General features: G+C 43.9%; 1 protein-coding gene across 4 annotated transcripts in view; it reads left to right on the plus strand.

The window, feature by feature from the left end:
* LOC126174790 (proton-coupled amino acid transporter-like protein CG1139) overlaps positions 1–22,312 on the plus strand; it is a 248,479-nt gene that overhangs the window by 193,549 nt on the left and 32,618 nt on the right. For all 4 annotated transcript variants that reach the window (XM_049921158.1, XM_049921159.1, XM_049921157.1 and 1 more), the window contains 2 exons: positions 4,636–4,786; positions 21,340–21,461. In XM_049921158.1, coding sequence (XP_049777115.1) covers positions 4,636–4,786; positions 21,340–21,461 — 273 coding nt within the window. The remainder of the gene's footprint in view (positions 1–4,635; positions 4,787–21,339; positions 21,462–22,312) is intronic.

Raw genomic sequence — 22,312 nt, forward strand, 5'->3', positions numbered from 1 at the left:
AATTCCCATACATATTCTAAACATATGCTTTCTCTTTTCTTTCTCTTCGATTTAACGAGAATGAGCCACAGCAACGCGTTTCTGAAAACAGCTAGTAGTGAAAGAAAATTTTTTGCCAATGTAAGTCAACGTGACCTGTAAGTTACATTTTAATTAATAACGGGCTTAATTCAACTTTAAATCACACAGTGTAAAGAATCTCGAGGCACAGCGGTTAGTCCCGAATAGCAGCTCGTACAGTCTACATATTACGTTCCCCACAAAACCAGTTGGTACGGCTCAGCTTCTCCATTCTGCCCGTGATTTCTGTAGATACTAAATAGCAGACGTAGTACCAAGCCCATCTTCCACAAAACCTGAGCGATGTTTATCTCAGGCACGCAAACTGACATATTAGCTGTTCACACACTCTCTCAAAGTTATATTCAGTTCCTGGAGTAGCCCATAGTATCCATGCCCCAGATGTATATTGCCGTTGGATGAACATCCTCCGGTTAACGGTGGTCAACGACTCAGCGTGCTCTGAAGCGGGTCGCCGTTAAGTTAGCACGGCAGAGAGCGCCGACGCCTGGCGAGACGAGAAGAAGGCTGCAGCTTACCTGCTGGTAATGAACATACATCGCGTTTTCAATGGACTGTCAGTGATGGTCTGTAGTACGTTAGTTCCACGGAAACGTTTAGCTCAAAAGTGACGCGGGGAGCATTTAGTTGCTAGGAAACCAAGTTTTTGACCTCGGCGTCATGCTTAAACTGTGACTACTTACAAGGGAACCTTCCCATCGCACCACCCCCCCCCTCAGATTTAGTTATAAGTTGGCACAGTGGATAGGCCTTGAAATAGTGAACACAGATCAATCGAGAAAACAGGAAGAAGTTGTGTGGAACTATGAAAAAAATAAGCAAAATATACAAACTGAGTAGTCCATGCGCAAGATATGCAACATAAAGGATAGTGCGAGCTCAGGAGTGCCGTGGTCCCGTGGTTAGCGTGAGCAGCTGCAAAACGAAAATTCCTTGGTTCAAGTCTTCCCTTAAGTGAAAGTTTAATTTTTTATTTTCAATTATCAAAGCTCAGGCACTCACACATAATCAACTTAGATCTCAAAAACTCCAGGACACGTTCAGATGTGCTTCGACATATTGCAGGATTTGACGGTTTACACACGGAAAAATTTGAAATCGTTAAAAACATATATTTTGACAGAGCACAGGGAAAACTGTGCGACTGTGAAACTGTTGCATTCATTTGTTGCAGTTCATGTGACAAACTCTTATGTTTTCATCACTTTTTGGGGAGTGATTATCACATCCACAAGAAAACCTAAATCGGGCAAGGTAGAAGAACTTTTTACCCATTCGCCAAGTGTACAAGTTAGGTGGATCGACAACATATTCCTGTCATGTGACACACATGCCGTCACCAGTGTCGTATAGAATATATCAGACATGATTTCCTGTGGAGGAAACGGTTGACCTATGACCTTGCGATCAAATGTTTTCGGTTCCCATTGGAGAGGCACGTCCTTTCGTCTACTAATCGCACGGTTTTGCGGTGCAGTCGCAAAACACAGGCACTAAACTTATTACAGTGAACAGAGACGTCAATGAACGAATGGAACGGACAGATCATAACTTTGCTAAAATAAAGAAAGTAAACTTTTCACTCGACAGAAGATTTGATCCAACGATCCTTCGTTCCGCAGCCGCTCACGCTAACCAGGGGACCACGGCGCTCCTGGGCTCACACTCTCCTTGATGTTGCCTATCTTGCGCATGGACTACTCAGTTTGTATATTTTGCTTATTTTTTCATAGTTTCACACAACTTCTTCCTGTATTCTCGATTGATCTGTGTTCAGTTTTTTAAGGCTTATCCACTGTGCCAACTTATAAGTAAATCCGAGCGGGGTGCGATGGGAAGGTTCCCTTGTTAGTATACCACACATTCACAAAATGGGACTCAATGGCAATGTCTACGTCTTTCAGCGTGACTAAAAATTTCTGTAATGGGATGTGGCAATGGGGCAAACCTCTCAGGGGGAGTTAGGGGGTGCGATTTACTGTGTGAGGAGTGTTCGACCATTGACCATCCTACATTAGCACAGGACATTCCACGCGGATCGCAGCTGTTACCGAGGTCGATGGTGGTGTTGTATTCCGTATGGTCGATGATCATTTCTGACTTTTATGTAGTTGAATGTGACTCCAGGACAGTGGACTTCGTTAGATGTAGTCAAGAAACGTCAACGCACTACACACTACCATGAAAAAGAAACAGAGGAAATTTCTGTTTACATAGGAAGCGTGCGCATTTTGCTGAAAGTATAACAGAAGGTGGAAATGAAAGGTATGAGGGGCGTTCAATAAGTAATTCAACTTCTTTTTTCTCGGAAAATTTCGATTGAAAAAGGGCCGAATTTGTTGTGAGACATCAATGCAATATTCTCGATTCAGCTCCTATAGTGTTCTGAAGTTCCTATAGGTAGCGGCACTATACGTAGCCTTCAAAATGGCGTCTGTAACGAAGGCGCTTTCGAAGCAGAGAGGTGTCATTGAGTTTCTTTTCACTGGAACACAGGTCACAGCAGATATTCATAGGCGCTTCCAGAATGTCTACGAGATCTGGCAGTGAACAAAAGAACGGTGGACAGCTGGATGGTGCGTTTGCCATAATCGCAACAGGATCGAGCAAACCAGACGGCTCTCCAGCGTGCATGCAGGCTGCACAGAGTTCTGTAGATACTTACTGTTTTCGCCTACATCTGTTTGTGTTTCACAGTTGAAAGCTGTCAAAAGCTGTGCTGGGTGTCAGGGATTTTCTTTAGTTCACTCGACTGTAGGAGTGTCTTAGCAGTAATGAATAAATGTATTAAAACTTCATGCATGATGCGACATTTTTCACTCATCTCATTGTTTATGACGTCATATCGCCTTAACTATGACAGGTAGGTGGTTCTCACTCCAACGGCGATTGCTACCTGGCAGTAAGGCATAAGTCTACCAAGTTTGGTTGAAATCGGAGGAGTGGAATATACAGACACGCGTACATATATCCACATTTGTAATATGTTTGGATGTTATATGACTATATGCGCTGCAGGTACGATGATTCTTTTACTGTGTGTGCCATTAAGGTTATACGTTTTTGCGGACGACAGGTGGATAACTGTGTCAGCGCTACCAACAGAAACGGCCAGTTGTGCAGCGAGGTGTTCGACTGTGATCCGTCGATCAACTAGAGTGTGTCCGAAAGCTCCAATAACGCACGAGTCACGAAACAGAGGCCAAGTTCAGCGTGGGGGTTTTTTTCCTTTGTCTCTGAGGCAACTTCAGATAAACTGGTGGGTGTCTCGCAATGCAAAGTATGTAAGAAGTAACTAAACAATCATTCGGGACCGTTGAGTATGTTGTTACCTCATTCCATAAATACTTTGAAAAAGGACAAAGACTTAGTGGCTTTCTAAATTGATGGATAACACTGACTGAAAAAACTGTGGCTTGGTGGGTATTAAAAATCACATTATGGTGATGTGCAGCGTAGCACGAAGAGAGCTTAGTACGAGAGAAATCTTCTCGTTTCAGACATGTACGTTTTATATTAACAAACTACGGACAACGGACTTCGTGTGCGCTAAAATTCATTTGGATAGTTTAGAATGAATTGTTCTGGAAACTTAGAATTACTTCAGCGGACCGGCAGTACATATCCCGGAAAAAGTTATTAAAATTGATTTAACTGGGTTCATATCTGGCTCAACTGCACTAAGGTTACAGAAAGTAGACTTGCAAAACCTTGCTGTTGTTGCCGTTGCAGTATAGTAGATATCTTCAGGTTCTTAAGTAGAAAGGACATCGATTTTCAGAGAAGGTTTGCTTCCTACAGAAAACATGTTTTAAAGGTGACCTGATGGTGGCTCCAATCGAGAATAGCCAATACTAGTCGAAATAGTGTGATGTTCATATCAAAATAAATAAATATACTCGAAATACGCCGCTAAGAAGAAAAAGGACAAATAAAATCCACAGTGGTCTCTTCTACGATCGCCCAAAAGGAATATACATTATATTAAGACTCGTCTTCCGATATCCGAGTTAAAAAGTTACAAACCGTATTCATAACCGACGGTAAAAGCGTGCAGAATAAACTGCTGCAGGCCGCCGTGGCCGAGCGGTTCTAGGCGCTTCAATCCGGAACGACTCGACAGCTACGGTCGCAGGTTCGAATCCCACCTCGGGCATGGATGAGTGTGACGTCCTTAGGCTAGGTAGGTTTAAATAGTTCTAAGTTCTAGGGGACTGATGACCTCAGATGTTAAGTTCCATAGTGCTCAGAGCCATTTGAACCATTTGAATAAACTGCTACGCAGTGTAGCAAGATAGCTTTAGACTGCTTGGGTTGAGTGTAGAATGGCTTGCACAGGAGTAAAGAAACCTGCCCGTTCGGCCGGTAACGTGCGGCACCCTGCTTGCATGGACAGGTTAAAAACGTAATGTGTACACCTCTCCCAGTATCCAGCTGAAATACGTCGTGCTTTGCTGTTAAATGTGACTGAAGAAGTCAATTCTTTGTAATATAGACTATTATTCTCTTATTTCCCGACTCCTGAGGATGTTTGATGGAACGCTCGTGTTGCAGCGACGTCGGTGCGCTGGCGCACCTGCTCAAGAGCAGCCTGGGCAGCGGAATACTGGCCATGCCGCTCGCCTTCCGCAACGCGGGTCTCGCCTTCGGGATGGTCGCGACGCTGGTCGTCGGCTACATCTGCACCTACTCCGTGCACATGCTGGTGAGTGCCGCTCTGCCCCGCCTACTCGGCTGCTCACCTGTTCTCGCAGCTTTCCTCGGCTCCAGGAGGCGGCGTACTGCCACACGGAGGCGAAAGCAGAGCTACTGAACTCAATTTCCAAATGTTCCTCACTAGGCGAGGCGCAGCAGTGTGGGCCTAGTTTAATTCTCACACCATTGATAACATGAGTCCTCTAGATATTAACGTCACTGCTGTTCAGATACAACTGAAGTCGGTAAAAGTAAACAAGACTCCACTGCCCGATGGAATCCTTGTAGGATACTACATTGCTAGTCCAATTAATGCAGCTGTCAGTCAAAAGCCTGAATAACCACCTTTTTCAACGCTGACCGCTACGAGACGTGCAGGAAGAGAGTCAGTGAGGTTCTGGAAAGTACCGACATAGATGTGGAGCCATACCGCCGTCGCCAGCTGCACTAGGTTTCTCGTCTGAGTATCCATGGCGCGAACGGCTCAGTAGAGGTGGCCTCATGGATTCTCGATTGGGTTAAAAAACTGGGAAGTCTGGTGGCTAGGGGAGTACGGTAAACTCATCCTGATGCTCTTCTAACCACGCGCGACACGTTACCTTGATCTGCTGCTAGATGCCATCGTGCCGAGGGAAAACAAACTGCATGTTGGTGTGGACGTGGTTCCCAACGACAGATGCATACTTGTGTTGACCTATCGTGCCTTCCTGAAAGCAAGATCACCCAGCGAATGCCACGAAAACATTTTCAAGACCATAACGCTCCCTCCTCCAGCCTGAACCCGGTATCGACCACCTGTCCGATGGAGCATTAAACGTGGTTCATCTGAAAAGTCTACCTGTCGTCACTCAGTGACATCCAGTTGCAGTATTGGCGTGCGAATTCCAGCTTTCGTCGCCAATAAACGCCAGATAGCATGGGTGCATGAACAAGGCACCTGCTGTGGACTTCCATACCCTGCGATGGTGGTAGTTCATTGGTTCATCTGAACCGTCAGTTGTTCAACTGCTGCACGTCCATTCGCCCGTACCCATGCCGCATCTGTCGGCCGGTTTTCCAGGCTTACCACGCTCAACCACGGCAGCATGGGCACGGTTTGCAACCTTAGCCGTTTCGGAAGTGCTTCCACACTTGGCCCGAAAGCCAGTAATTTTCCCATTTTGCTCGTGACATAAATCGCTCCGTTTCTGCAATACGGCAACGACTGCACGGTTATCAGTGTACCTCGGACACGCTTTGTGTACCCTCTAGTACCAGCACTATACCTGCCGTCTGTAAGTGATGAGTTGATGTCGAACATAGGTAGTGGTCATATTAATGTGACTTGGCCTTGTTTATAGTACAGACTAGTCAACACTCATTCTAACCATAATATACCGTATATCAACTGAACCAAAACTGTGCCCAGTGATTGGAAGAAACCATAGCTCGTAAGCGTCTACAGCAAATGTAACGGAAGTGAGCCACAAACTAGCGTCTAGTCTTATCGTCGCCCATCTATTGTAGTTTCCTATTATCTAAACATAATGACGCATTTCGAACAGAATGACCTCCGTGCTAAAACGGCTTGCCAAATATTGGCCATGAAACTCAACTTCCACTTTTCTCGTATGACGTGTCCTGAATCAAGCTCGTTACTGGGTGTTCCGAAAAGCATTGGGCTCGGTACCCCACATCATTTGTTACTAAAAGATTATCGTAATGTTCATGAAACAAAATTTTTCAGTCGGCTGAGGTAGACAGGACGCAGCATGTTATCTCGTACAGAGAGTCACCGATAGAAGTAGAACTAACTTCAGATGTGCCCCAGAGAGTGCGTGGCGATTTATATCGCTCGTGCTTTGTGTTAATGACACAGGGTACGAAAAATGGTTCAAATGGCTCTGAGCACTATACGACATAACTTCTGAGATCATCAGTCGCCTAGAACTTATAACTAATTAAACCTAACTTACCTAAGGACATCACACACGTCCATGCCAGAGGCAGGATTCGAACCTGCGACCGTAACGGTCGCTCGGTTCCAGACTGTAGCGCCTAGAATCGCACGACCACTCCGGCTGGCCATAGGGTACGCTATTAAATGTAACCTCAGACTCTCTGCAGGTTATAGAGTTATCAACAATGAAGTACTATCTACTAAACTGCGGAAATAACGGGTCAACTTTTCGTAAGATTTCCAACTAGTGCAAAGACTGGCAACTTCATTTAAATATTCAGATATTAAAACTTGTGCACGTCATGAACACAGAAGAGTACTATCCATGATTTCAACATCACTCAGTCACCATTAGTCGGTCTACTCGTACAAATGGCTGGGTTGGGACATGAGCGGATAGGTGGAAAGAGTACATTGAAGGGGTCTAGGAGGGAGAGGGCATGTCTGATGACCTGATAGAGGAAGGAACAGAAGTCGATAGGGAAGAATAGGTGATCCAGCATTAGCCACAGAATTTTGAAGAGCTTTGGACGACTTACTCAAATGTTCCACCGAAATTTGTAAAATCAATGGAGGAAGCTGCAGCCAAACCACTGATCACGTTGGTGTCTAGAGTATTTGAGACTGGCGATGTACATTCATATTTTAAGAAAAATATCACCCACACAATTCTGAAGATAGCAAAGCCGAAAAGTATGAGAATTATCGCAGAATCAGCATAACAGCTCATGCATCCATGTTGATGACAAGAATAATACGCGGAAGAAAGGAAAAGGAAATTGGGGATCTGTTAGGAGACAATCAGTTGGCTTTAGGGAAGGTGAGGACGCAAGGCAGCCGGTTCTGACATTGCGGTTAATAATTTAAGCAATACTGAAGTAAAATCAAGACACCTTCATAGGAATTGTGAACCTGGAAAAAACCGTTTGACGGTGTAAATTGGGGCAAGATGTTCGAAATCCTGAGAATCAAGAGGTAACGGTAAGAGTCGGAGAAGAACAGCGGAGTGCTCTAACTGAAAAGGGTGTAAGACAGAGATGTAGTCTTTCGCCCTTTCCTTCAAGCTATAGACAGAAGCTATGGTGGAAATAAAAGAAATGTTCAAGAGCTGGGTTAACATTTTATGTGAAAGGATATCAATGTTAAAATACGCTGATGACAATACTTTCCTGAATGAAAGTGAAGAACAATTACAGTCTAACGAGTACAGAATATGGATTAAAAGTAAATCGAAGAAAGACCAAAGTAATGAGAAAAGGTAGAAATGGGAACAGAGAGAATCCTAACATCAGAACTGGTGATCAAGAAGCAGATGAAGTTAAGGAATTCTGCTACGTAGGCAGCAAAATATCGCATGACGGACGGAGCGAGGAATATATAAAAAGCAGACCAGCACTGACAAAAAGGGCATCCCAGGCCAAAAGAAACCTACTAGTATCAATACATTAATCTGAGGAAGAAATTTCTGAGAATGTACGTTTGGAGCACATCATTGTATAGTACGGAAATATGGACTGTGTTAAAACCGGAAGAGAAGATAATCGAAGCATTTGAGATCTGGTGCTACAGACGAGTGTTAAAAATCAGGTGGACTGATAAGGTAAGGAATGAAGGAGTTCTCCGCAGAATCGGCAAGGAAATGAATATGTGGAGAACATTGATCAGAAGAAGGGAGAAGCTGAAAGGACATGTGTTAAGACTTCAGAGAATAGTCCCCATGCTACTAAAGGAAGCTTTAGAGGGTAAAAACTGTAGAGGAAGACAGAAATGTGAATAAATTCAGCAAATAATTGAGGACGTAGGCTGCAAAAAAGGGATATGAAATGGAACTATCTAATAGCTTCAAACGTAGATGACACCGGTGGCAGACTTATGATGGAAAAGTGTATTCGGCCTCAGAAGGTTACTGCTTGCAAATAAGTTGTGCATTCCATCTTAGCATATTGCTCGAGTGTGTGGAACTCATTCCAAATAGGAGAGAATATCACGGAAATGCTGGGATACCTAAAATGGGAGACTCCCGAAGATACACGCAGTTATCTCGCAAAAGCCAACCTACGATGTTTCAAGAACCAGCATCAAGCGAAGGATTTAGATACATTCGTCAGCTCCCAACACGGCACTCTCATCGCGACCGAGAAGATAAAATTAGGCTTATTAAGTGCACAAAGAACAATCTCTCTTCACCCAATGCACACCTTATTGGAACAGGAAGAGTCTCAAACGTATGTCGAAGTATTAAGTACCCTCTGCCGTGCACTTTATACTGCTTTGCAGAGTATGTATGTTGACGTAGACGTAGACGGGAAGATAAAAAGTTTTTCGCCAGGTATAGAGATGAAGTTTTTTCAATGTTTTCAAGTGGAATTTTGTTTCACATTCGATTGCAACATACCGCGCATTAACGTAAGTCAGGGGCCAATTTTATTTGTGAAATAGTTTTATTCATTAAGTAGTTGCATGTGCCATTCAAATTTGCAAAAATCGAATGCCTTACTGCCATAAAAGATTTGCTTTAGGCAGTTAGTCACCGATTAAAATTCATCCAGAGTTGGTGAATCTTCGCATATCCATCTTCCGACAGGTCGAAGGACGCCACCGGTTACAATGTTTTTATTTCAGTCTGAATGAGTCATTCAGCTGAATTTAAAGGTCTTGCTTTAATGGGTGTTTACTTCTGCGCAACTACCCACCATCTTCACGTGCCTCTAACAAGGGGAGGCCGCCAATTGTGAAATTCAGATTCGATTCATACTGCGCATAATAAAAGCTCATGGCCAGAGGTGTAATGTGGCAAAGCACCAAGATGCACTTCTCAGCCGTTGTCGAGAAAATCGACAGTTAAAAGAAACCGTTGTGGTGAAATACTCTCTACGATTAATATTTTTGTACAGCGTCGTGGCGCAGCGGTAAGGGCTCGGGTTCCTAATCCGAAGGTCGCCGGATCGAATCTCGCGCCATGCAATATTTTTTATTATTAGTTTTTTGAAATTCATATATATATATATATATATATATATATATATATATATAACTATTAATGAATTGCTTATGCATGTTGGTGAAGGCGGATCGCTCTCCAATTGTACCGCCTCCATTTTTCCGTTTGTTTAACAGGCTGTACCAAAGCTCACACGTCCACACTGATTTTTAACGATGTTATAAGTTGCGCTAAGTACCGCATCTACCTTCTTTCTAAGTTAGCAGGTTACTACGCTATTATGCGGCAGTTCGTTTCGGCCCATTCAACATCTGTCCTTCACGTGTAACGAGCGAGTAACGGAGTTTATATTTCATACCTGCCACAGCAAATTTGTGTTCGTGGGGTCTCTATTCCAATTCGAACGTTTGACTTACGCTATACGTATTCGTTTCGGAATATCGTTTCTACGTCTTCCGTTAACTATACGTGGTTAACATTGTGAAGACAATTAGTAACATTTGTGAAATACAACTTTGTTTGCGGAAAACATAATGATGTTCGAAGTCGCCAGTTTTTCCACGACAAACGACTCTCGACAACTTATTATATGCATAATTGTTGAAACTGATTGCCGGGAATTATATATATATATATATATATATATATATATATATATATATATATATATATATATATATGTGTGTGTGTGTGTGTGTGTGTGTGTGTGTGTGTGTGTGTGTGTGTGTATACACATTTGAATTACAAAATACAAACACTAAAAGAAAAAAAAAGGTTGCATGCCGCGAGATTCGATCCGGCGACCTTCGCATTACGAACCCGAGCGCTTACCGCTGCGCCACGACGCTGTAGAAAATTATTTATCGTAGAGAGTATTCCACCGCAACGGTTTCTTTTAACTGTAAATTTTTTCGACAACGGCTGAGAAGTGCATCTTGGTGCTTTGCCACATTACACCTCTGGCCATGAGCTTTTATTATGCGCAGTATGAATCGAATCTGAATTTCACAATTGGCGGCCTCCCCTTGTAAGATGAACTGGGATTTCACGAGGATAACAGGATAACCCCCATAATACAGCTCGATATAAGACGTAAATCAAATCGACGCCTGCGAAGATGAATTCCTACCTTCCTGTTTAGGATGGTGAAAGCACCAGCACGTCAACAAGTGTGCTGGTAGGCAGTACTGTTTGGAGTAGATGGATCAAATTTAAACTATACATCTTTGGGGCACACGAGCTTAGCTTCTCATATACAGGATGTTCAAAAAAAAGTGTCAAATAATTTGAGAGGTGGTAGTACTTATCGAAACAAGAAAAATAAATCCAATCATGGTATTGGCGCTGCGTCAAATGTGTCGGCAGGATATTATGATGTCTTACTCACAGTATTCTACCCACCTTTAGGTGGCCTGAAGTCAGATGTGTGGTTTAAGTCGTATCGTAGGCTGCGTTAGTTTTCGTCGTGTTTGTGTGCGTCATTGTGCACTGCTGTCAACCTGGGCACGTATTATGGTGTTTTACTTTCTTTCAAACGCGGATTCACTTCGTGTTTACTATGGTTCAAATGGCTCTGAGCACTATGCGACTTAACTTCTGAGGTCATCAGTCGCCCAGAACTTATAACTAATTAAACCTAACTAACCTAAGGACATCACACACATCCATGCCCGAGGCAGGATTCGAACCTGCGACCGTACCGGTCGCTCGGTTCCAGAATGTAGCACCTAGAACCGCACGGCCACTCCGGCCGGCTACTATGGTTCCGCTGTTTGTACACACAAATGATGTAGTACATTTACATTTTCTCTCTTCCACCTGTTGTTAGCAAGGGAAGCCTAGTAATCACAAGTGAAATGGTGGATATGATGCTGTGCTGCCGTTTAACAAATGGACGTAGCCTGCGAGCCCGTGCCCTCTACGCCGAAAAATATCCACAGCACTGAGCACCCTCTGATAAGCTATTCGGCAGACTTTTCCAGCGTCTGAAGGACACAGGTGCCCTCGCACCTCAGAAGACTGTCAGTGAAAGGCTCCGCACAGTCCTCACGCCTAAAGCGAAGGAGCGTGTTCGCTGGAAGAACCACCTGGGACTTGTGTGCGACGATTAGCAGCAGCGGAACGCGTGTCTCACTCTCTTATCTGTGAGGAGGGGGGGGGGGGGGGAGTGTACCTCATAAACAACTGCACAATTGCTGTACCCATATCATCTGCAGCGCATTCAGACCTTATGACTACAGGATCATCACGTTCTGTCAATGGCTGTTGCAGAAGTGTGCCAAACATCCACTGTTCACACCCGAGATTTCATTTAGCGACGAGGCAGGTTTCGGAATAGATGGTGTTACGAATTTACATAACCAGCATGTATGGGCAGATGTAAACCAGGAGCAAATCAGGAAAGAGGGCAGCACACTGATTCTCATTCAAAGTAAGGCAGGCCATAGGTTAGTAGGGCCGTACGTGCTTCCACAATGGTTAACGGGGGCGCATTATCTGGACTTTGTCATTAATGTATTGCCTACCTTGTCGGAGGCTGTGCCACTGCAGCAAGGAATACAAATGTGGTTCATGCATGATGGCGCACTAGCACGCTTGCGTCACAACGTGCGCGAACATCTGACGCTGACATTTCAGGACCGCTGGATTGGTCGAGGGGAGGGAGGGGGGGAGGGGCATCCCCTGACCTGCTCGTTCCCCAAACCTCAATCCCCTAGAATTTTGGTTATTGGAACACTTGAATAAATTGGTCTACGCCACGCCAAACAACGATGTGCGGACACTACAGGTCGCATCTTCATGCCAGCAGGTACAACAACAACCTGGTGTACTTCAAAGGCAGCGTCATTCATTACGCCGGAGGGCAAAGGGGTGCATTGTCATGAATGGACACCGCGTTGAACACCTCCGTAAACATAAGGCCGTTGCAGCATCTCTGACTATGGAAGTTAATAGGAATATAAAAAAAGGGAGGAATGTTTATCTGGTTACCAAGAGTAATAGAAGGCAGATTTCAGACTACCTAACAGATCGAAACGAAAATTTCTGTTGGGACACTGACAATGTTGAGTGTTTATGGAAAAAAGTTCAAGGCAATCGTAAAATGCGTTTTATACAGGTACGTGCCGAGTAAAACTGTGAGGGACGGGAAAAACCCGCCGTGGTCCAACAACAAAGGTAGGAAACTACTGCGAAAGCAAAGAGAGCTTCACTGCAAGTTTAAACGCAGCCAAAACCTCTCAGATAAACAGAAGCTAAACAATGTCAAAGTTAGCGTAAGGAGGGCTATGCGTGAAGCGTTCAGTGAATTCGAAAGTAAAATTCTATGTACCGACTTGACAGAAAATCCTAGGAAGTTCTGGTCTTACGTTAAATCAGTAAGTGGCTCGAAACAGCATGTCCAGACACTCCGGGATGATGATGGCATTGAAACAGAGGATGCGTAAAGCTGAAATACTAAACACCTTTTTCCAAAGCTGTTTCACAGAGGAAGACCGCACTGCAGTTCCTTCTCTAAATCCTCGCACAATCGAAAAAATGGCTGACATCGAAATAAGTGTCCAAGGAATAGAAAAGCAACTGGAAACACTCAACAGAGGAAAGTCCACTGGACCTGACGGGATACCAATTTGATTCTACACAGAGTACGCGAAAGAACTTGCCCCCCTTCTAACAGCCGTGTACCGCAAGTTTCTAGAGGAGCAGAAGGTTCCAAATGATTGGAAAAGAGCACAGGTAGTCCCAGTCTTCAAGAAGGGTGGTCGAGCATATGCGCAAAACTATAGACCTATATCTCTGACATCGACCTGTTGTAGAATTTTAGAACATGTTTTTTGCTCGAGTATCATGTCGTTTTTGGAAACCCAGAATCTACTCTGTAGGGATCAACATGGATTCCGGAAACAGCGATAGTGTGAGACCCAACTCGCTTTATTTGTTCATGAGACCCAGAAAATATCAGATACAGGCTCCCAGGTAGATGCTATTTTCCTTGACTTCCGGAAGGCGTTCGATACAGTTCCGCACTGTCACCTGATAAACAAAGTAAGAGCCTACGGAATATCAGACCAGCTGTGTGGCTGGATTGAAGAGTTTTTTGCAAACAGAACACAGCATGTTGTTATCAATGGAGAGACGTCTACAGACGTTAAAGTAACCTCTGGCGTGCCACAGGGGAGTGTTACGGGACCATTACTTTTCACAATATATATAAATGACCTAGTAGATAGTGTTGGAAGTTCCATGCGGCTTTTCGCGGATGATACTGTAGTATACAGAGAAGTTGCAGCATTAGAAAATTGTAGCGAAATGCAGGAAGATCTGCAGCGGATAGGCACTTGGTGCAGGGAGTGGCAACTGACCCTTAACATAGACAAATGTAATGTATTGCAAATACATAGAAAGAAGGATCCTTTATTGTATGATTACATGATAGCGGAACAAACACTGGTAGCAGTTACTTCTGTAAAATATCTGGGAGTATGCGTGCGGAACGATTTGAAGTGGAATGATCATATAAAATTAATTGTTGGTAAGGCGGGTACCAGGTTGAGATTCATTGGCAGAGTACTTAGAAAATGTAGTCCATCAACAAAGGAGGTGGCTCACAAAACACTCCTTCGACCTATACTTGAGTATTGCTCGTCAGTGTGGGATCCGTACCAGATCGGGTTGACGGAAGAGATAGAGAAGATCCAAAGAAGAGCGGCGCGTTTCGTCAGAGGGTTATTTGGTAACCGTGATAGCGTTACGGAGATGTTTAGCAAACCCAAGTGGCAGACTCTGCAAGAGAGGCGCTCTGCATAGCGGTGTAGCTTGCTCGCCAGGTTTCGAGAGGGTGCGTTTCTGGATGAGGTATGGAATATATTGCTTCCCCCTACTTATACCTCCCGAGGAGATCACGAATGTAAAATTAGAGAGATTCGAGTGCGCACGGAGGCTTTCAGACAGTCGTTCTTCCCGCGAACCATACGCGACTGGAACGGAAAAGGGAGGTAATGACAGTGGCACGTAAAGTGCCCTCCGCCACACACCGTTGGGTGGTTTGCGGAGTATAAATGTAGATGTAGATGTAGATGTAGAAACACATGTTTATCGCAGAAAGTATGCATTTCCGGACCTATGTTTGTTTATGGGACTTATCTCAGAAAGTAAGCATTTCCGGACCCAGGTTTATTGGACATAGCCGGCCGAAGTGGCCGTGCGGTTAAAGGCGCTGCAGTCTGGAACCGCAAGACCGCTACGGTCGCAGGTTCGAATCCTGCCTCGGGCATGGATGTTTGTGATGTCCTTAGGTTAGTTAGGTTTAACTAGTTCTAAGTTCTAGGGGACTAATGACCTCAGCAGTTGAGTCCCATAATGCTCAGAGCCATTTATTGGACATCTCAGGAAGTATGCATTTCCGGATTCATGATCATTTAACTTAATTTTCTTGTTTCGATGAGTACCACCACCTCTCAGAGTATTCGGAAGAAGAATTCATTTCAGTTATTTTTTATTCCCGTGTTTTTGACAACAGCACTTTTAATTGTTGTTTTTGAACATCTTTTCAGCTAAATATATTACTGAATTATGAACTGCCAAAGGCAGAATCAGTTGGTCACGGATTGTACAAATAGTTGATATTATTCATCAGGTATTTGATACAGCAAGCTTGTATATCATCATTACAAAGCGAGAAGTGTGCGTGTGCCACAACTCACAGCCGCTCCCCTTACGGTCCTCGCTCTTACTGCAACAACTAGAAAGCGTTCTTTTACGATTAGACTAGCTGCTTCAGTATGCGCTGTTGTATTATTCAGTGCTACTCGTGTTCCAAGCACAAAGGCGTTTATGAAAAGCCACCTCTATTCCCTTAATGCGTCAAGTACCTGCTACTAGCGCGATAGGATTTAGATACCGCGGACAATGCACAGTCGCGTTCGCGGAATGAATGTCTTAACACCCTTTTCATGTCAAACATTGTGATAAGGTGTAGATGGAGCCTTACGCAACACGGGAGCGAGCTGCCGACTCACGGAAGTTTGCACGTTAATCGCGGAGGATCAGTAGCTGGTGAATTGTGAGATACGCGGAGATAGAGGGGCCAATCAGCAAGATAGTTATTCATCAACGATATATCGACATTTGTTTAGTCTAATCAAACAATCGTACTGTATTCTCAATGATAGCAGGAATTTCACTTCTTCTTGCGTGCATTCTCAGATAGGCAGCAATCTCTTAATAGTTCGCGTGATAACGGAGTACATACTCCGTCCATGATGATAACGAATTCAATGGGACATTAAATCCTTATCTTCCTTTCGGTTTCTTTGGTGGATACTCTAACTTGTACAAACGAATTAACGCGCTGAATTTGTAGGCTTCAGCCTTGCCAGCGTACACTCTTGTAACTAAAGAACTGTTCAACCAGATAAATACTTTGCACTAAAGGTTCCAATAATTTCACATACTGTCATGGTACTATAAGCTATCATCTTCTAACGCCTGTCTTCATAATATAATATTGAGATTTCTACAGATAGCTTATAAGGAGTCCTATTGTTTATTTGCAAGATTTTATGTTTTTAATCACACATAAAACGTCACGGATGTTAGCATCTCGCTAAAAGTCTTTCTTCGCTATTCTCTCTTAACATCTCTGAGAGAACATCAGTGACTTAATATACTGCCATGAGAAGTGAACAATTAACGGTCGTTCTTATGTAACGACACACGGTACTCCAAAACATGTAACTTTTCAAAGGCGTTTAGGAGAAATAATAGCGTGGTGTTTTAACAATCATTATATTCGGTACCAATCCAGTGTTTTGTGTTATTTCAAATATGTCTCGTAAGCCTGGGTGCAGCAACAGTGAGGAAGGGGTAAGGGGAGGAGGTGTTGATTAACGGCCGTCATGAGCACTTGCAAGGTTCTGAAGCCTCGAGGCTGCATTAAAAAAATAAAATATAAAATAAAACTAGTTATTGTTTGAAAGGTGGACGTGAATGAGCGTTTTGGCGTCATTGGCCGGGAGGCCCCTCGCGGGGCAGGTCCGGCCGCCTTGGCGCAGGTCTTATTACATTCGGCGCCACATTGGGCGACCTGCACGCCGGATGGGGATGAAATGATGATGAACACAACACAACACCCAGTCCCTGAGCGGAGAAAATCTCCGACCCAGCCGGGAATCGAACCCGGGCCCGGAGGACGGCAATCCGTCACGCTGACCACTCAGCTACTGGGGCGGACAGGTGGACGTGATGAAGAAACGACCATTACATGACAATACGGAAAGCAGTTTGACTATATCAGTACTCCACGATCCAAAAAACTGATTTGCATGTGGTGAAGCCCTGCACATTTTAGTCCAGTTGTTGAAGATGCAGTGAACGACTTCTCGCAGCACGTACAATCTGCTTTGGACCAAACACAGTCCCTCGATCTTTTGACTAAGCCCACCCCAAAAAGAATGAATTTGCGCAAATTCGAAATGGTGGGAGACTGGAAGTTCACGAAATCAATCGGAACTGTTTGGAGATATTTGAATGGGTGCTATAGAAAATGAAGCGGCAAGTTGACCCGGATATAGAAGCAAGAACAAGAACGTTTCCAATAAGTTTCTATGACGGTATTATTACAACATAGTGTGACATTGTGCTACGTTCCTCTAACAATAAGTTAAAAATCATTTTTCCCTCTGCTTTAAAGTGATAAACTCTTCACCAAAACAGCTACAAGTAATTTTGATGCGCGGTGTACTTTCGTCGGGCAGTCTCTTCTTTCATCTACGTTTTCTGTCGTCGAATAAGGAATTCAATAGAATTCTATAATATCTAGCTATGTAAAGCACAGCTATTTAAATTTTAGCTAAACACGTTTTAGTTTGATCAGCTGTTTAGTTTCTTATAGTACAATTAGCTGGGAGTTTCTTTCAGTGTTTCAGAGAGACACGTTTGTCTGCATCTTCAGTCGATGGCTGCCTCTTGATCTCGAGGCTGGCTACTGCGTTATTGACGAAACAGAATGCGAGATCTCTGACAATTTATGTCGCTTATGAGAACAAGGTCAGGCCATTACGACGCCTGACAGGGATACCAAAGTGTAAACATTCGGTCTTACGTATCATTTGCTTGAAACGTGTCCAGAAGTGCGCTTATATCGTCAAGACATCTTTTGAATAATTTATTGGCTGAAACAACACATGTCAGATGCGATGATCACGTGGCCTGGAAAGAATTCATTTTTTATTTATATTTTTATATTCATGCTTATCATTTTAGTTGCTCAAAACTTAATACTTACGACTGTAAAAATATCGTCTCACTCAATTAGATTTTTTACTGCGTTTCACTAATGTCGACCGTCGCATCTGTAACCGGAGCCGTTTCGTACCTCGAGACAGTGAAGATATCGGATGGAACATCCAGCCAAAACTAATATAGCGGCATCGCTTTCTTTGTTCCTAAATTACTACCACTGCGTAATGGAATAAAATAATAAATAATACCAACTATTGAATTTCACAGTTTCCTGGTATTTCAAATCACAGTCCTTTAATTTATTGATTCAGTTACCATAATGAATATTAAAATGATTTTATTAGCGCACTACCACGCCTTAAAAAACGACACGAAAATTACAACAAACGTTATTAAATTAAATATTAAGGTACGTTGAATACACATTGAAGATTATTAAGAGTGTTGGCTGTGATATACAGAGATCAGGAGATTGGAAGATAACAGAGAGAAGTCGAGGTTTGCATCACACCTGCAGAAACACTCTCGATCGTTACAATAATAATGCTAAAAACTTCCCTTTCATGTGTTCTATTTGTTTGTGCAAGAGCTTTACATTGTGCAAACCGAGGCAAATTATTCCCATTTCTTGGCAGTACGGGATATCAAACCGTCTGCCGTTCACATTCGAGGGGCGTTCAATAAATGAGGCTTTTTTTTTTCTCGTCCAGTTTCGGTTGGAAAATGCGGAAGTTGCTATGGGACATCGAAGATAATTCTCGCTTAAATCCGTACAGCTTCATTAAGTTCCAATAAGCCGTGGCGCTATACATAGCCTTCAGAATAATGACCTTAACTGAGGTGCCTTCCGAGCAGAGAGCTGTCACTGAGATTCATTTGGCTGAAGACCAGAGCGGCATAGATGTTCATAAGTACTTGTAGAATGCCTACGAAGACCTGGCAGTGAACAAAAGTACGGCGAGCTGTAGGGCGAGGCGTCTGTCGTCATCGCAATAACGTCCCACAAACCTGTACGGACCTCCCGCGTGCAGCCTGTCTGTACATAGCTGTGACTCTTCCAGTGTTGGAACGTCCGGACACTCTTATTCGAGGTGATCGACGGATCACAAACACCTCGCTGCTCAACCGGACGTCTCTGTTGGTAGTGCTGATACAGATGTCCACCAGCTGGGCACTCGAAGGTGTGTTCCATCTGGGTTCCTAGCCGCTTAAGAGAAGACCATAAAGAGTAGCGAAGGGCCATCTTTACGGAATAGTTTGCGCGTCACGAAGCTGATCGTGACAATTTTTTGTCGAATATTGTAACAGTCCATGACACATGTGTTCATCTCTTCCAACTGAAATCCGCAATCGTTGGAGTGGCGCCACACCACCTATCTTCCGAACAAAAGATTCATAGCCGCATCCTCAGCTAGTAATGGCATAATGACAATATTCTGGGACTCTACAGGGGTTATTCTGTTAGGCGAAGTCCCTCATGGTGCAACGACCAAATCCGAAGTGCACCGTGCTATTCTCAGGAAACTGGAGAAATGACTTTAGCTTGCTCGACGCCAGAAAAATGCTAACGAACATCTCAATCATTTACAACCGTTCGTTCGACGAAAGATCCGTACCCAAAGACTGGAAAGTAGCACATGTCACACCAATATTCAAGAAAGGTAGTAATAGTAATCCGCTAAATTACCGGCCCATATCGTTAACGTAGGTATCTAGCAGGATTTTGGAACATATATTGTGTTCGAACTTTATGAATTACCTCGAAGATAACTGTCTATTGACACACAGCCAGCATGGGTTTAGAAAACGATGTTCCTGTGAAACACAACTAGCTCTTTATTCCCATGAAGTGTCGAGTGCTATTGACAAGGGACTTCAGATCGATTCCGTACCACACAAGCGACTTGCAGTGAAATTGCGTGCTTATGGAATATCGTCTCAATTATGTCACTGGATTTGTGATTTCCTGTCAGAGAGCTCACAGTTCGTTGCAACTGACGGAAAGTCATCGAGTAAAACAGAAGTGATTTCTGGTGTTCCCCAAGGTAGTGCTATAGGCCCTTTGTTGTTCCTTATCTATATAAACGATTTGGGAGACAATCCGAGCAGCAGTCTTCCGTTGTTTGCAGATGACACTGTCGTTTATCGACTAATAAACTCATCAGAAGAGCAAAACAAACTGCAAAACTATTTAGAAAAGATATCTGAATGGTGCGAAAATTGGCAGTTGACATTTAATAACGAAAAGTGTGAGGTCATCCATATGAGTGCTAAAAGGAACTCATTACACTTCGGTTACACGATAAATCAGTTTAATCTAAAATCCGTAAATGCAACTAAATACCTAGGTATTACAATTAAGAACAACTTAAATTGGAAGGAACACACAGAAAATGTTGTGGGGTAGGCTAATCAGAGACTTCGTTTTATTGGCAGGACACTTAGAAAATGTAACAGACCTACTAAGGAGGCTACCTTCTCTACGTTTGTCTGTCCGCTTTTAGAATACTGCTGAGGGTGTGGGATCCTTACCAGATAGGACTGACGGAGCACATCGAAAAAGTTCAAAGAAAGGCAGCACGTTTTGTATTATCTCGAAATATGGGAGAGAGTGTCAGAGAAATGATACAGGATTTGGCCTGGACATCATTAAAAGAAAGGCGTTCTTCGTTGCGACAAAATCTTCTCATGAAATTCCAATCACCAGCTTTCTCCTCCGAATGCGAAAATATTTTGTTGACACCAACCTACATAGGGAGGAACGATCACTACGATAAGATAAGGGAAATCAGATATAGGTGTTCATTCTTTCCGCGCGCTATACGAGATTGGAATAATAGAGAATTGTGAAGGTGGTTCGGTGAATCCTCTGCCAGACACTTAAATGTGATTTGCAGAGTATCCATGTAGATGTAGATGTAGACATCCCCACGAGAAAGCAAGACGTCACACTAATTTGCACACTCGAGAGAAGCTCAAAAAACGCTATTGGAATGTTTTTACGCATCCCGGTTCTCGCACCTTCCAGCTTCTATCTGTTTGAAGCAAAGAAGGATGCAGTCCACGGGAAGCAGTGCGTGATTGATGGGGAGGTTATTGCGCAGCAATACGTTGGCTCCGACGTCGACCAGTAAAGTGGAATTATGCGGCCATACCGGATTTCCCACTAACGTGGCATAAGTCAATTGCATTGAACGGAGGTAAAATAGAGTTTTGTAGCCAACAGATTGTAGATTAATATTGTACATATCCTAAATAAAACCAACCTGCTTGCAGAAGAGAAAAGTGCAGCATTTGATGTTGAACACTCCTCGTACTATTGTCGATTAAGTAGCAATCGAGTGTGGTGAACTTATTTCCATTGCAGCTGGTGGCGACTTTCTCCTGCGACCTGTCCTTATTGGAGAGGCGTGTCACGGTTGGCCGTTGGCCGTTGTTGCAGGTGAACTGTTCGCAAGTGCTGAGTCAGCGCGTGCGGCAGCCCAGCCTGACTTTCGCCGGGACGGCGGGCCGCGCCTTCGAGACCGGACCGCCCGCCCTGAGGCGGTACTCCAGAGCTGCACAGTAAGTACGAGTATTCTGCGTCCACTGCCAGAGGAACCGAGCGGCTCTCGGAGCTCTTATATTCGCCGTTGTGTCTGGGTATTCATCTCATTCAGTGAGCATGACTAACTGTAGGCCTATACACTAATGGTCAGAAAAAAACAGAACACCCTGAACGACAAGAAATAGGACGTTCACATTCGTAGGACATGTACAGTAGTATATTCTGCAGAAAGGAAAATCATTTGAACCATGTCGGCCGGCGTGTTCGAGGTCAACACCGATATCACGACGCTACACCACCTACCAGTGAAATGTGCTTGCGACTATAAACTGAAGGTGTGATTTGAGTAGACTTGCAGGACGCTTCACAGGCGTACGGACGAACCGCACTATCAAATGAATGAGTTTGAAAGAGAAAATATTATTGGCATGGCAGAATGCGATACATTCGTCCAGGAAATTACTGATCGAGTGGAACGGACTGTTTACGGCAGTAAAACGGGTGTGTGCAGATTGGTTCACGGAGGGTCGCTGACCACGACGAGATGGGTCGGGTCGCACCACCCAGACCACCCCCCGAGAGGACCGATACCTCATCCGAATGGCAGTCCAGGACACATCTGCGTCCTCCTCGCATCTGACGTAACAGTGGAACAGTGTAACACATCGAACACTATCAGGAGTGGCAGTCCGTCACCGTTTATCAAGGCATGGGTTACGTGCGCGACGTCCACTTCTCCGCCGACATTTGAGGAATTTGCAGAAACATGATAGACGGCAACGGCATAAGGAGATAAGTCACTGGGGACAGGACAGTGTTTTCCGGCGAATCCAAGTATTGTTTGTTTGTAAATTGTGGCCGCATTTTG

This window comes from Schistocerca cancellata, chromosome 3 (assembly GCF_023864275.1).
Source record: "Schistocerca cancellata isolate TAMUIC-IGC-003103 chromosome 3, iqSchCanc2.1, whole genome shotgun sequence".
Classification (NCBI taxonomy): Eukaryota; Metazoa; Arthropoda; class Insecta; order Orthoptera; family Acrididae; genus Schistocerca; species Schistocerca cancellata.